This window comes from Rosa chinensis, chromosome 3 (genome assembly GCF_002994745.2).
Source record: "Rosa chinensis cultivar Old Blush chromosome 3, RchiOBHm-V2, whole genome shotgun sequence".
Classification (NCBI taxonomy): domain Eukaryota; kingdom Viridiplantae; phylum Streptophyta; class Magnoliopsida; order Rosales; family Rosaceae; genus Rosa; species Rosa chinensis.
In genome coordinates this window covers 42,022,521-42,039,872 of record NC_037090.1, presented here as the reverse complement: position 1 = coordinate 42,039,872, position 17,352 = coordinate 42,022,521, and the positions used below count along the sequence as shown (strand labels likewise).

Here is a 17,352-nt window from a genome sequence, read left to right as displayed (position 1 = left end):
AAACCTCCATCTCCTACAAGACCGTGACCACCATCCATCCATCAATCTACTAAGCTCTTAGGCGCTGAGTCAAGGATGCTCCACCACCATAGCAGAGACAAGTTCATCACCTTGTTGCTAAGCCGCTGAGGAAAGCTTCAAAGTGTAACTATGACTCTACTTATAATTTTTGTTTCGGTTTTGTTTGTTTCAATTTGCGAGTTGTGTAATTGGAGACACAAAATTTTCAGAATATTTTTATTAATATTTTTGAGATTTTCAGTTTATTATTGAGTTAATTTTGAGAATTCTTTTATGATGCATGTTACAATCTTGTGCCCTTTTATGTGTTTTGGTAATTTTCAGAGTTAGGTTCATAAGTTCGCATGCTAGAATAACGGTGAGAGTTTTTGTGTGTTTGCTTAATTTGCCAAGAGTAATTGTTATTTGTTAAGAGGCTGAGTTAAACAAGTAGCAATTAGTTCTAAAAAGTGGTAAAAATCATGCTTTAATGATTAAATGATTCTGGAAATTACGTGTTAAATTCTATGTGTAATGGTTAATTTGCACGTGTGAGTTGATTCGAGGGTTAGATAATACTACTAGTTAAGAGAATTACGCTGAGTGTTTTCGAAATTTAGTAGTATTAGGCTTGGTAAGGACTTTTCCGATCCAAACCTACATTAGAACGAATCAGATAAATGGATTGATCCGCTGAGGCTTTTCATTTTGGCTCTTATCTAGGCATTTAAGGTGGGCACATTTTTGTAGCATGTTGAAATGAATTTTCTGTTTTTACACTTAGTAATTTCCGAGTGGTATTGGTCTAGGTTAGGGAAGTCGATCATTGTATATAGTTTTATTTGCTTTGTTTTTATTTTTAGTAGATTAGAAACCAAATTCCAAAACCCCCCATTTTATTCTTTTATTTGTTAATTGACATTTTTGTGTAGGTGTACCCTACAATCCCCGGACTGAACGATCCCTGCTTATCCTATACTGACAACTACATTTTGTAGGGTTAAATTGTGAGGCTATTTCAGCCGCATCATAGAGCTTCCATATTGTTGTTGATTCAAGGCCCTATTCTCAATTAGAACCATTCCAGCCGCAGGTTCCTTGTCAACAAATGATCATCCAGAAGCTGCATCTAGCGTGTCTCGTTCCAAAGGTATGAGACCATCATAAAAACAAGTGAGCAAGGTCTCATCCTTCATGCCATGTTGAGGGCATTGAGTGATAAGAGACTTGAACCTCTCAAAGTATTCTGCGTAGGACTCATCCTGCCCTTGTTGGATTCCACTTATCTTCTTCCTTAACATGATGATGCGAGATGTAGGAAAATACTTCTCAAGAAACGCCTTCATCATGTCTGCCCAAGATGCAATTCGTCCACTAGGCAACTCATAGAGCCACTGCTTAGCCTTGTCAGCCAACGAAAATGGGAAGGCTTTCAACTTCAAAATATGCTCATCAGCTCCTTGAGGCTTCATGCTAGTGCATATGAACTGAAATTCCATCAAGTGTTGGTTGGGATCTTCCATAGAGAGTCCATGGAATGTAGGAAGACGATGAAGTAGCCCAGACTTCAACTCAAAATCAGCAGTTGCCCCCTCAGCTGCAGCAGGGTAGGTTATACAAGTTGGAACGCCACCAGGTGGGATGACAGATGTAGAGAGTTGCCTGATGGTGAGAGCCATTGGTGGTGGTGGTGGTTGAATGACTAAGAGTGCACGAGGTGATGGAGGTGGCGTTTGGTGTGGTGATGGAACAACTGAAGTGTCAGAAGCTTCTGATTCTCCCTCTACTCTATTCCCTTCACTATCTAATTGAAGCTCACGAAATTGAAGTGGAGTGGTAACTTGGACGTCAAAGAGATCCGAGTTTTTCTTAAGCTTTTCAATCCGTGCTTGAATGACGTGGAGGGGCGTTTTGGTGTACTTGGGTGGTTCAGACGATCCAGACATTCATTGATCTGTAGTAGAACAAAAGAATAAAGTTAGTAAGGTATAAACAAGACGTGGACCGAGGTATACACATTAAAACGTCACATATATACAAGTATACACATGGTCAACGAAAATTATAGTGGTTAGTTACAATCTTCTACAACTTTCGAATTAATCAACTTCAATAAGAGTTTTGCAAGTCAAGGTTTGGACGTGCGGCCCAGAGATTCTAATGTTAATACAAGTCTCCCCCCCTTTATCTTTTGGTAACTCTTTTGGCACAGAGCCAGGTAGTAGAGGAACGATTTTGGCGGAGCTACTCCCACATAGTGGTTTTGGCCTCTTGTAAGCACTTCTCGTATCCAATCAACCTAGACACCCTGTGTTACTAAGGTGCGCCGCAGAGATAAAAGGAGTTGCTTGACAAGTATTAATAAAAGAACTCTCACCTATTCCGTTATGACTCACATCCTTCTTATCAAAACCAATTCTTTCGAAAATTGTCTAAGTGTATGACTTCAATAAGACATAATGAACCATTGTTTTGGACGTGCGGCCCAAGTCCTTGCCTCTACACATATTTCTTCTCAAATCCTTTGGGCAACCTTACTGAAATGGCCAGTGCGGGGGAGGACGAACACGAGAGGTAGAAACCATTTTGGCACAAGCTACTCCCACATAGTGGTTTAGGCTCGTTTGATTGCACTTCTGGATTCAAAACCCATCATGGACGTTGTCCCCTTCCTAGTCACCATTTCACATAGGCTATACTTACTTAGATAAGAAAAGGCCTAAGTGCAAGACATTTTTCAAGTGTTAATAAAAGCCGCCCTCAACCTTAAAAGACCTGAATCAGGTGCTAATAAGGGGTTAAGGCTAGTATCAACAAACGAGACTTCACCTATTCCATAATAGTTCAAAATCCCTTACCAAAATCATACCTTAGTGGCGTTTTCATCACATGAAGACTTTTCAATCCCCGGTAACGGCGCCAAAAATTGATACGTGCAAAAGCATTCGCCAATTTAAACCCTTTAAATGTCGAGCGTTAGTATAGGATAAGCATGGATCGTTCTAAACCGGGGATTGAGGGTGCTAACATGTGAGAAACAAATCAAAGAAAGAAATATACAAATTTTTACGAAAGTATAAGAACATTTACAATTTTCCACGAAAATTAGAATTTACAAGTTACAAGCATGCATAAAATTAGAATCAAGAGTTAGAGAGCAAGCATACATACATAGCACACGAAATTAGAGAGCAAAGAATGAGAGAAAAACAAAATATACAAGTATATATAGACATAGAATTCGAAAGAAAGAAAGAAAACCAAGTTAGAATGGGTTTAGAAATCCTACTCCTACTTAAATACATTTTACAAATCCATATCACATTAGAAATCCATATAGAACAAGGATTAAGATTACTTAATTATTAAGAAAACAAATTATTGACCAAGTCAAACACAAAATACTAAGTCAAAACTAACTCTAACTACTTTTCCTAAAAACAAGGAACAAATCCCTAAAATTAAGGAAGACATCCCTAAAAACAAGGAGACGCTAACAAACTCATAACAAACTCCTGAAAAACACTAAAACTAAAACAAACACATATTTACTATTCACGGACTCACTATTCACGAAATTAAAAACATTTATTTTTTTATTTTATTTTAATTTTATTATTTATATGAACATGCTACCTAAAAATTCTAAGTTAATTTTATTTATTTACACAAACAAGAAAACATAAAGATGGGGGGTTTTTGAAGATTAAAAACATAAATTTCCAGAAAATAAAGATTAAAATTGTTTCTATACATAGATGGGAAAAGAAGAATTTTCGAAGAACAACTTATCAAGAACCATTCAAGAATCAATGTTTCATGCATCCCTTAATCTTTCTTTTAATTACCATGGAAAGCTATCAACCAAGAACACAAAGATCAAAGCAACCATTGTCCCCTTTTAACTTTCTTTCTTAAGTCAAATCGAAATAGCAAAACACCAAATCAATTTTATTTTGAAAAGTTCGATATCACACACTCAAAGCAACTGTGTTGAAAAATCCCGTTTTCAAATCATTAAGTTCAAGAAAGAATCAATAGACATGCAAATCCAAGCGTGTCAAAACTTATCATCACATGCATGATCTGATTTCGACTCAAAGCAAGCCTTTACTACTTATTCGAATTAGGGTTACCAAGCATAAACCTAATTACTAGCAAGTTACATGCAAGTCTTCCTATGTTTGCAACCACAAGAACGTTCCATGTAATGAAGCACAAAATCAGATCATCAATCCATGCATTCGGCAATTAATCAAGACAAAGGACACATAAACACATCAATCATTCAATAGAACATCAAAATTGTACTCGAAAACAGATTTGCATACTCAAAAGATTCGGTTTACACATAGAAAATTCCAAAGCAGAAAATCCATCTAACAATTATACAAAACCGTGAGTTATATGTATGGTAGAGCATATGAACAACCCTTAATCACGTCCCAAGGTCCAAAGCAGCTCCTTAGCACAGCAACAAGTGAAGATCACGGTGGTGGAGGGTGATGGCACGGCTTTGCTCCTTGAAGATTGTGAAAACCTGAAACTAGAGAGCAAACAAGTGAGAATCGAATTTGTGGAGAAAGTTGTTACCCCGAAACGTCTAATACACAAGGTATATATAGTAGAACGTCTCAAGGCACTCCCAATTCGTTTCTACTTGGTTTCTCTTAGTTCGTGTTGATTTAGGACTTCTTTGACACAAAGCAGATTTCCGGCAGGATTGACCTCAGTCCACTCAAAAGGCCATAACTTTCTCTAGAAAATAGCTATTGACGAACTGTAAAAATCTCTGGAAACTAAACATCCGTAGCTTTCCAACCATATAAAGATCATAATTTTCTGAGCTCTCAGCGATTTTTGACACTCTGTTGAAGTTGACTGATCTGCACAGGCAGATTTCCGAATCTGCATTGAATTCGACTTTTTAGGCACAAGTTGAGTCCAATTCGATTTTCCTTCACATCACATGTCTCTCACATGCCTTCCATGCCTATTCTGAAATAGAAACGTCAAGAACCTTCAAAAACCCTCAAGAATCTCACGAAATTCCAATCCTTACTCAACAAGAAGTCAAAACTCCAAATTGCTTTGTAATTCGAATCTCTTGTTGCTTCCTCTTCCATGTACACGGCATACGACCTTCTTGAGACTTCTAGATACTTGTTGCACGTTCCATAGACTTCTCCTAGCTTCCCCAGGTCTCCTAGCATGAGTAGAACTCCATATGCAAGTAGGTTTCCTAGTTGAATACGAACTTCTTTTCTGCGATTCTTCTACACTCTTCCGGAACCTTCTTGAGTAATCCTTATCCAACAGGGACTCCTTAGCACACTAGGATTCCTTATCTGAGTAGGATTGGGTTTCCCTGTCCAAGTAGAACTTCTAATTTCCGCGACTTAAGAGTTTGAATCCAAGTCAGCTTCTGATTCCTACTCCAACTGGGATTCCTTTTCCTAGTCAAACTGGGAGAACATCCATTTCTTCATTTCTTTCCATTTTCGCGCCACTTGTGCCTTCCTTAGTCATTTTTGGACCTTGAGACTCCATTTTCACCTGAAAAAGACTAACTAAGTTAAATTGATCAAGATAAAGGAAATAACTTAGCAAAATATAGGGTTTAAACATTATAAACGTCGCATTTTATGCTCCTATCAGAGGACGAAATTTTTTTATGGGGGGGGTGAATTGTTACGCTCCGTATCTGGTTTGTCATCTTACTGTGTCTAAGTAAATAATGTGTTTTACCGTTCACAGTTATAGTTTTACCTTTTAGGGGGGGCTAGGAGTTGATTTTTTTTTCAGGTCAAAATTGGAGAAAATTTTGTTCACGAAAGTTGTAGGCGACGTTAAACCGAGTCCGTGGACGTGTGGTACGTAAAAATCGCAGTTCGTGTGCGAAAGTTATGAGTGATTTAAGAAAGTTACTGTTCATGGTAAGAAAATTATATATATAAGGAAAATTACTATGGTAGGTTTCCAAAACCGGAAACCCACCTTTCTCTCTCCTCTCCCCCGATTTTCCCCTCTTTCTTCTTCGGGAAATCCTTCTTCCCTTTGATTGGCCGCCGTCCGGCCATCACCCGGCAGAAAGCCGGCCACCACAGGGTCGCCTCCTCCCCCTGGTCACGCTGGTGCCCTTAGTTTTTGACGATTTGGCCGGAAAAGCTCGGATCGAAGCAAAGTTCTCTCCGGCTGCAGTTTGGGGTTTTCGCCGATTTCCGCCGTTTCCGGCCGTCTCCGGCCACCAAATCACCATCGAAGGTTCGGTTTTTGCCAAGGATTGTTTTGCCCCTAGCCTTGAGCCGCGATTTGCAGTGTGGAGGTCAAATCGACGAATTCAAATTCTAGGGTTCGGAGGCTTTTTTTGGGTTTTCTTCATCGGCCATTTTGGGGCGTTTAAAGGTAAAATTGGAAAGTGTTGTAGTTGAGAGAATGGTTGGGTCTGTTGAGTTGATGTTGTTGCCGGAATTTGGTGGCCATCGGGGCTAGTAGTCGCCGGCACGTGGGCCCCACGCGCCGCCACTGTGGGTGGCGCGTGGTGGCGCGTAGAACTACATTTTAATTACCGTTTTAGTTCCATAAATTCTTTAATGATATTAGAAGCTTATACATGAAGTTTGATGGAAATTGGAGGAAGTTACGATTGAGCATGAATTGTTGATTATTGATTTACGTGAATTCGATCGCCGAATTCCCTTCGAATTCACTCTAAAATTTATATATCGACGAATGATCATTAATGGTGAATGTTCGGATGAATTCGATGTGAATTAAGGAGGTGGATGTTGACGGGGGACGCTTTAAATTTCAATTTATAATATTCGTAAAATTAATTTCCGTCCTGTAATTATTGATTTACGAACGTTATATCGTACAGGACGTGAGGAGGATTCCCTCGAGGGGGGTTCGGATCGATGGCACGATTAGCCGTACACTGTGAGTGGACTTTTATTTTCAAAGAATGATGCATGCATTTATTTATTTATTTATTTATCGTTTCCGAAATGATAAGTTGTTTATCGTATTACTTTTTCGAGCATATGATTATTTCGGAAATGGATTTGGTTATTTGATTAATTGAAGATTTTATGGCGTGCGGGGTCACGCCATTGGATTATGCTTATCTTCTCTTATTTATTTATTTCCGATGTGATTTCCGGATTTATACTATTTATATTATATTTATACTCGTCGATTTGAGTTTATTTTGGCGTGTGGGACACGTCATGGGAGTTCTTTTACGAGAGTTGGGGAAGTTTTATGGATTTATGAGGTTTTCGGATTATCTTTAGCCATACTTAGGGTGACTTATCATTGCTAGCTTTGATCTTCCGCCTTTGTGGCGAGGTGATGGGATCACTGAAGCCCTCCGCCTTTGTGGCGCTGGTTACTGTCTTTGTGACAGTAATTCTGAAGCCCAGTATCCTATCGCTACACTTAGTGGCGTAAGGGTATATTACGGGAGTAATGTGAGTACTTTAGCCTGGGAGGCTCACTCGTATGGCCATTGTCTTCCCCTACTCACTTTACTATTTTCGACTAGCGGGGCTAGTCCAATTTATTTTAGCCAGCGGGGCTGGTTTTATTTTCTTGAGTGTAAGAGTTTCAACCTTTTCTTTTAATCGTTTGTGACTAGCGGGGCTAGTCAGTTTTCATGAGCGGAACTCCTCTTGTTTTACTTTCGTTAATCATTGCATGCATCGGGAATTTTTTTTAAGAAATAAATGGGGAAAGTATAAAATTCCTTTTGTTTAGAATTGTTTATTTTTGTCCACTCACGCTAACGTGTTTTCAATACTTTTCCCTTGGGCCCTTCGGTTTCAAATGCCCAGTTTTCAGTATTGCTGCTCGGCGTTGAGGAGTGAGCCATAGTGACCGCATTCGCTTCCGTCATCACACTTCTTAGGTTACTTGTTTAACCTACCGTACTCTATGTTAATTTATGTTCCTAGAATTGCTCTGATTACTATGGGATTTATGACCCAGACTTGTAATGAATTATATTTGAGGTCTACGACCGAACTTTGTGGATTGTAGTATCCTAAATCTTGGAGTTTCTTAGACTTGAAGTATTTGATACACTATTATTATTATTTCGAGTTTGGGTTGGTAGGATTATTAGAAGCGAAAATTGTTTTCCACAGGTTTTTGGGTGTCCATTTTTAAGGGAGGTTATGCCGAAATTTTTGGTAAACCTTCTTTAAAAGTGGGTCCCGCAGGGCCACTTCGGATTCCAGGGTGGAATCTGGGGCGGGTCCTGTAATTAAGCACATAGAAAGGCTATCAACTCAAGTGTGCAACTTAGTATGAAAAAGTCCACCTAATTGCAATCCTCTTTAATTAAATTCGGTCTTTGTCCAAAACCTTTATAAAGCATTAAGATATTTGACCAAGCAATGAAGAAGGGAAATAAAGGAGAAAAGACGTTTCAGCTGGAAAATAAATTAGAGAAAGACGTTTTCAGTTGAGGAATAAAAGAGAGATGTTTCAGCTGGAAAATAAAAGAGAAAGACGTTTCAGCTTGGAAATTAAATGAATTGCCCCATTATGAGAGGAGTTAAGGCCATAAAGGAGACGTTTCAGTTGGGAAAGCCAACCAATGCTCCCCTATAAATAGGCAACGTCCAGAACATAATTTGCATCACTTCCTGGCCAAAAACCATTCCAAGACTGCCCAATTCACTCCTTAAACTTCCATCACCTACAAGACCGTGACACCATCCATCCATCAATCTACAAAGCTCTAAGGCGCTGAGTCAAGGACGCTCCACCACCATCGCAGAGACGAGTTCATCACCGTGTTGCTAAGCCGCTGAGGAAAGCTTCAAAGTGTAACTATGAATCTACTTATAATTTTTGTTTCGATTTTGTGTGTTTCAATTTGTGAGTTGTGTAATTGGAGACATGAAATTTTCAGAATATTTTTATTAATATTTTTGAGATTTTCAGTTTATTATTGAGTTAATTTTGAGAATTCTTTTATGATGCATGTTACAATCTTGTGCCCTTTTATGTGTTTTGGTAATTTTCAGAGTTAGGTTCATAAGTTTGCATGCTAGAATAACGGTGAGAGTTTTTGTGTGTTTGCTTAATTTGCCAAGAGTAATTGTTATTTGTTAAGACGCTGAGTTAAACAAGTAGCAATTAGTTCTAAAAAGTGGTAAAAATCATGCTTTAATGATTAAATGATTCTGAAAATTACGTGTTAAATTCTATGTGTAATGGTTAATTTGCACGTGTGAGTTGATTCGAGGGTTAGATAATACTACTAGTTAAGAGAATTACGCCGAGTGTTTTCGAAATTTAGTAGTATTAGGCTTGGTAAGGACTTTTCCGATCCAAACCTACATTAGAACGAATCAGATAAATGGATTGATCCGCTGAGGCTTTTCATTTTGGCTCTTATCTAGGCATTTAAGGTGGTCACATTTTTGTAGCATGTTGATATGAATTTTCTGTTTTTACACTTAGTAATTTCCGAGTGGTATTGGTCTAGGTTAGGGAAGTTGATCATTGTATATAGTTTTATTTGTTTTGTTTTTATTTTAAGTAGATTAGGAACCAAATTTCAAAACCCCCCATTTTATTCTTTTATTTGTTAATTGACCTTTTTGTGTAGGTGTACCCTACAATCCCCGGATTGATTGAACGATCCCTGCTTATCCTATACTAACAAGTACATTTTGCAGGGTTAAATTGTGAGGCTATTTCAGCCGCATCAAGTGATAAATGAAAAATATATTCTTATTTTCTTGGCGATGTTTTGATGATCTCATTATTCTTTCATTTGATTGATTACTTGCCATAGATTAAGTTTGATGGACTAGAGAATGCTAGAATTCACTCTTGTACTTGTTGAGACGTTTGTCAATATATGGCCCTGATTCTGGAAAGGATAGAGGCACCCTAGGAATTATCACCATTGCCAAATAAGCCTGTGTCCCCTTTTGTGCCCGTCGTGGGACTCCCTTAGATAAACCCCTTTGAGCCTACATTAAGCCTTTTCTTTCATTACCCTTAAAATCCTTAACCCCCGAACCTTAGTATAGTTACAATCCAACCCTTTGTTCTAAAAACTTAGTGGAGCTATCTTTTGGGACTTTACTTGAGGATTTAGCGCAAGGATGAGGATTGAGAAGAGGTGTAAGTTCAAGTGTGGGGGTAGACTTGTCCAAGAAAAAATATGTGAAAGCCGTGAAAAAGAAATGAAAAAGAAAAAAAAAATGTGTACGGCTAGAAAATAAAAAGAAAGAAATGAAAAAAAAAATTGCTTATGGATTTTAGTCCCCCATACTTGGTGGATTTGGAGTTTGTTTGAATTGAAGGCCCACTGTTGAAAAATTTGGTCTTTGTCCAATTCACAAGAATTCAAGGGAAGTTTAGAGTGAAGATTGGGCCGAACTTGAAGACATTAGGCCCTTTTATGTTACCTCTATGGGATGTGACGTTTTATATGCCTTGGTGGATTTCTAGAAGTCATCTACATCTGCATGAGCTCTGCTAGGTTTTTAGGACACTTTGTTAAATCCTTACCTTTCATTTCTTAAAACCTTGAGCCTTAGCCCCATTACAACCTTTGAGAAGACCTTCTTGATCCTTAAGATGGGACAGCCTTTGATCTGTGGAGATGAGTTACAAGAGTTGAACCTATGGCTTGGGTCCATCCGTGCAAGTAGTTGATATCCTTCATGAGATCTTTTGAAAAAAAAAAAAAAAAAATTATATTCACAAAGTGCTTTTCATGTCTTATATATGTGAGCTATTTGATTGCCTTAAAATATTTTCTCTCACATATAATTGAGTGATTATAAGCTTTTAAGCATTGCCTTGAATTCGGAGAGAAGAAAGAGTGGATACACCTTGTGAGGATTTGAATCATACTTGTTTGAAGCATGCTTAACAGAAACCATCACCATTGTTCCAACCAAGTCCTACTTGTGTATATGTAAATTATGTGTTTTAATTAACTCTCGAATGCTTAAACATTGATTCTTGGTTGAGTGCTACTCTTGGTGTTGTGAAAGTAAGAGATTGCTGAGACAAAAAGTTGAAGGGCAATAGAGTCATTGTTTGTGTAGTCTTTAAATTTTCGTTGAGTCTTAGTTGAGTCTTTGTGTGATTTTGCTAAGGGACTAGCAAAAGCTAAGTATGGGGGAATTTGATAGGAGCATTTTAATGCGACGTTTTAACTGTTATTTCCCTACATTTCTTGCGTTATTTCCTTAATAAAACTCTGTTTAGGAAAGTTTCCATTCTTCGAACGGGAAAGTTCCTAATTGTAGAAAGTTTCCGTTTTGTAGTTTCTATTTTCCATTTTTAGAAAGTTTCCATTTTAGTTTAAGAAAGTTTCCATTTCTTATTTTAGAAAGCTTCTATTTTCAGGTTTTTGGAATAAATAAACTGAATTGAGTTCATAAATGGAACGAGAAGCTTCATGAAGATGACATGGCAAGGAGAGAATCAAGGAAGAGTTTTTTTTTAAAAAAAGGAAAATATATTTTCCTTGGGGATTAAATTTGCCGTGTAATACTTAAGGAAAAACAAGGTGACAACGTGGGAATTAAAGATGATTGATTGAGGATTCAAAGGAGATATTTTTGGGAGACTTTTAAGGAAGAAATATTGTTGGAGGAATAATTTGGTGTGATTGCCAACGTGAAAAATCAAAAATAATCAAGGAGATGACGCAAAGAGAGATTCAAGGGAGATATTTATGGAAGGAAAATATGTGTGCACCAAGGAAAAGCTCAAAAGGCGTCTAGATTCATCCCTAAATTCCCTAAAGGAATGTTGGCTAAAATTCATGAAGAAAATCAGAATAATTTCAAGGAAATTCGGCAATTAAATATTAGGGAGGTATTTTAGAGAATTATGATTGGTTGGAACACATCACAAGGCTTACTTGGCATTCTATGATTGGTTGGACCACATCACAAGCTTACTTGGCGAATTGTCATTGGTTGAAGCTATGTGGAAAATTCTGATTGCTTTGTGAGCCCTAGCCATGCTCCTATATATACCCACCTCTTTGACGTTGAGAAGGGTTCCACACACCTTAGAAAAAATCAGAAAATACATATTGTTGCCGTGAGCCTCTATCATCTTCTCTCCATCCTCTAAAGCAAGCCACGGAGTTCAAGCAAGGCCGAAGCAAGAGAAGAAGGAGCCGTGACCTATTCCTCCACCATCCACCATTGAAGACTTGCTTTCAAGCTTCAAGGATCACAACGAAAATCATCCATCCTCATCTTCCATCCACGGTGTAATTCGACCTCTACTTTGTAACCTTTTGTTTGAATTTCGTTGGTTTTGCTTTAGTTGACATTCATGATTGAACAAAGTTATTATTTCTGGAATTTTATATGATTGAATGAAATTTTCAGATTCTATTATTGTAATTCGAGAGTTGCTTATGTGAGTTTGTTTAATTAAATTTGCTTTATAGATATCTTTTGTATTTTAATCTTATGTGGTTCGAAACACTTAGGGTTTTGATATGAATGGTGCTAGATTTAAGAACATGAAATCAACTTTTTGTTTTGTGTAACTTGAATCGAAGTAGTAAAGGTTTTGGACAAAAATCGAATTTAATTAAAGAGGATTGCAATTAGGTGGACTTTTTCATACTAAGTTGCACACTTGAGTTGATAGCCTTTCTATGTGTTTCATGCGTTAAACATGTCATGATTGACTAGCTTTCTAGGGCTTGATTACATGTTTGATAGGATTAATCTTTGTGCTTTCACTTAGGTTAATTAGCATTGAAAAGTAAAAAATGGGAAATTATTTGCTTTCGAATATTTCACATGATCAACTCCTTTCTCATGACTTAGATGAAATATTAGGATTTAATCGAATTTGATCATAGTTTCGGTTTTGATCTTTGTTCTCTCATTCCACCCGTGTATATATGTTTTTTACATTTTCTTTATTTTATTTATTTTAGTTTTTAATTTAATAATCCTAAAACCCCCTTTTGTGTTCATTTGTATATATTTTTATTCTTTGTTTTATTTTTGTAAATAATACTTTTTACTTTTATTAATTTGTTTTTGCAATTACAGGTGTACCCTCAATCCCGGAATAGAACGATCCCTATTTACTATATACTAACGATGACATTTCAGGGTTAAATTATGCGCTTGCTCAGAGGGCATCACACACCTAGGACCTTTTTCATCTAAGTAAGTATAGCCTATGTGAGATGGTGTCTAGGAAGGGGACAACGTTCATAACGGGTTTTGAATCCAGAAGTAGCTCATGCCAAAATGGATTCTACCTCTTGTGTTCGCCCTCCCCTACCTGTCCATTTCAGTATGGTTGCCCAAAGGATGTAGGAGGGACTTTGTGTCGAGACAACTATACTTGGGCCGCGCGTCCACTTGATTTACCACTTGGAATTTAATTCAATATCAATGATATTTATAACAAACGAAAATGTTGTGATACACTAAGGTATATTGGATTAAACATAGTCTTGAGAAGGGTAGCTGTTTCAGTCCCATTGCACATCGAGACTCCCTGTTCCAGTACCTAAGTGTTGAAATAATTGTAAATAAAAGAAAAGAAAAGAAATAATTATACATAATTTTCGTGAATAGTGAAAAATTGGTTTATGAGAGTGTGAATTTTATTATAAGTTTTTGACCATAATGGAATAGGTGAAGGACTTTGTCTTTAACATTAGTCATCCACCCTTCTCTTTCATGTGGCGCACCTTAGTAGCATAGGGTGTCTAGGTTGATTGGATACGAGAAGTGCTAGCAAAGGGTCTCGTCCCCTGCTAAACAAGTGAGCTGAGCTCCGCCAAAATCGTTCCTCTGCTACCTGGCTCTGTGTGAAAAGAGTTACCAAAAGATTGAGGAGGGCGACTAGTATTAAGGATCGAGCCCTTGGGCCGCACGTCTAAACTTTGGTTAAGGGCTTATCATGGAATTCAAGCTTTTATTAACTATGTCACTCCCTAAATAAAATTTGGACATATATATAACATTTTATTTTGTGGAAATTTTGTATATTTTACTTCTCCTTATACTTGTAAAATCGTGAATAGTAAACTCGTGAATAGTAAAATCGTGAATAGTGACGTTTTTGTATAAATCATTCATTTGTATTTCTTTTATTGTATAGTCACTAACTTTATTTAGTGGAGGTCCGTCTGGCTGAAAGACGTTAAATTCAAGCGCTGCTTGGGAGGCAACCCAATTCAGAAGTAGCTGCGAAGGAGTCTACACACGCAGATTTAATTTCTCCTTCCCTATTTCTCTTTCTTTTCATGTTTTCTTTTTGAATTTAGTAGAAATTTTCGTAAATCTCTACCCTATATGCTTATTTGTTCATTGCATGCTGATGATTGATTACATTGAGGACAATGCAATATTTAAGTGTGGGGGAAGGGATTTATACTTTTGTTTTGAGTCATATATATTGGAAAATACAAAAAAATCGAAAAATGTCAAAAATACAAAAAAAAAATTTCGTTGCTTTTGTTTTTGTTTTGAGTCTTAGGATGCCTTTTCAACTGTCTAGGATGATTCTATATCTCTGAAATCATGATTAAAAGTGGATCACAAAATTGAGATGACTTTAAAATGGTATTCTTTGGTTAATTGAGATATATGAAAAATATGTGCCTTGTAGTGGATATGGATTTCGTGACTTTGGTACAGAACATGAGCATGTTAAGATGAGTTTTGATTCATAAAAACCCATGTGAGATATTGAGCCATGTCCCTTTTTCTTGGAGTGATAAATGAAAAATATATTCTTATTTTCTTGGCGATATTTTGATGATCTCATTATTCTTTCATTTGATTGATTGCTTGCCATAGTTTTAAGTTTGATGGACTAGAGAATGCTAGAATTCGCTCTTGTACTTGTTGAGATGTTTTATCAATACATGGCCCTGATTCTGGAAAGGATAGAGGCACCCTAGGATCACCACCATTGCCAAATGAACCTGTGTCCCTAATTGTGCCCATCGTGGGACTCCCCTAGATAAACCCTTTTGAGCCTATGTTAAGCCTTTTCTTTCATCACCCTAAAAATCTTTAACCTAAACCTTAGTATAGCCATAACCCTACCCTTTGTTCTAAAGACTTAGTGGAGCTAAATTGAGAGCTTACTTGTGATACTTGCAAAAGCAATCGCCAATTTAAACCCTGAAAAATGTAGTTGTTAGTATAGAATAAGCAGGGATCGTTCAAAACCGGGGATTGAGGGTGCTAACATGTGAAATGAAAATTATAAAATGAATTTACAAAACAAACGAAAATAACAAGTATATATATACATAAAATTCGAAAGGAAGAAAGAGTTCAAGTTAGAAAAGGTTATGGAAATCCTACTCCTATTTAAATACATTTTACAAATCCATATCACATTAGAAATCCATATACAACAAAGATTAAGATTACTTAATTATTAAGAAAACAAATTATTTACCAAGTCAAACACAAAATACTAAGTCAAAACTAACTCTAACTACTTTTCCTATAAAACACCAAAGAATCCCTAAAATTTAGGAACTCCTAAAAAACACAAAACAAATCCCTAAAAACCACCAAATTAATTCCTAGAAAACACTAACACATATTTACTATTCACGGAGACACTATTCATGAAATTAAAAACATTTATTTTTTTTATTTTATTTTTATTTAACTAGGTTAACATGCTACCTAAAAATCTAAGTTAATTTTATTTATTTACACAAACAAGAAAAAGTAAAGATAGGGGGGTTTTTGAAGATTAAACTATGAATTTTACGAAAATAAACAAAGAACAAGAATCGTTTTATTTACAAAGGTGGGAAAAGAAGAATTTTTGGAAAACAATTCATCAAGAACAATCAAGAACAACATATTCATGCATCCCTTAATCTTTATTAATTGCCAAGAACACCATCAATCAAGACACAAAGATCAAAGCAACCAATGTCCCTTTTAACTTCCTTTCTTATGTTAATCGAAATAGCAAAGCACTATGTCAATTTATTTCGAAAAGTAGACATCACACAATCAAAGCAACTGCATTGAAAATCCGTTTTCAAATCATTAAGTTCAAGAAAGAATTGATGAACATGCAAATCCAAGCACTCAAAGCAAGTCAATTCATCACATGCATAATCTGATTTCGACTCAAAGCAAGCCTTTACTACTTAATTCGAATTAAGGTTCACAAAGCATCAACCCTAATTACTAGCAAGTTACATGCAAGTCATCCTAATTGTTTGTCAGACTTAGTAAATCGTTAACATGTAATGAAGCATAAAACCAGATTATTATTCTTTAATTTCGGCAACTAAACAAGATAAAGAACACATAAACACATCAATCATGAAAAGAACCATCTAAATTGCATCCAAAAATCAGTTTGTCACATCATAGTTTCGGTTTAAACAACAGAAATTCCAAAGCAGAAATTCTAACTACAAGAAAGCCAAAACCGTAAGAATACATGAAAAGATGATGGTGTGGACTACCCTTGATCACGTCCCAAGGTCCAAAGCAGATCCAAGATGATGCACAAGTGTTGATCACGGCTAGGAAGATGGATGGTTACGGCCTTGCTCCTTGAAGATTGCGAAAACCTGAAAACTAGAGAGAACGAGTGAGAATACGAAATTGTGGAGAAAATTCTGAACCTTGAAACGTCTAATACACAAGGTATTTATAGGAGAACGTCTCAAGGCACTCCCAATTCGTTTCTACTTGGTTTCTCTTAGTTTGTGTTGATTTAGGACTTCTTTCTCACGAAACAGATTTCCGGCAGGATTGACCTCAGTCCACTAAAACGGCCATAACTTTCTCTAGAAAATAGTTATTGATGATCTGTAAAAATCTCTGGAAACTAGACATCTGTAGCTTTCCAACCATATAAAGATCATAATTTTCTGAGCTCTGAGAGATTTTTGACACTCCGTTGAAGTTGACTGATCTGCACAGGCAGATTTCCGAATCTGTAATGGATTCGACTTTTAAAGCACAAGTTGAGTCCAATTCGATTTCCCTTTGCATCACATGCCTCTCACATGCCTTCCACGCCTATTCTGAAGTAGAAACGTCAAGAACCTTCAAGAACCCTCAAGAATCTCACGAAATTCCAATCCTTACTCAACAAGAAGTCCAAATTCCATATTGCTTTGTAATTCGAATCTCTTGTTGCTTCCTATTCCATGTGCACGGCATATGATCTTCTTGAGACTTCTAGATGCTTCATGATCGTTCCATAGCTCTCCTAGTATGTGATAGGAGCATTTTAATGCGACGTTTTAACTGCATTTCCCTACATTTTTCTGCGCCATTTCCTTGAAAAATCCCTGTTTGGGAAAGTTTCCATTCTTTGATT

At 36.8% G+C, this 17,352-nt stretch overlaps 1 protein-coding gene across 1 annotated transcript; it reads right to left on the bottom strand.

The window, feature by feature from the left end:
- Positions 1-1,112: 1,112 nt before the first annotated feature.
- On the bottom strand, positions 1,113-16,623 carry LOC121052323. Its single transcript, XM_040517060.1, has 2 exons — positions 16,487-16,623; positions 1,113-1,954 (listed from the first exon to the last, which is right to left on the bottom strand). The coding sequence occupies exon 2, from the start codon at positions 1,944-1,946 to the stop codon at positions 1,113-1,115; it is 834 nt and encodes a 277-aa protein (XP_040372994.1). The 5' UTR covers positions 1,947-1,954; positions 16,487-16,623.
- Positions 16,624-17,352: the final 729 nt, after the last annotated feature.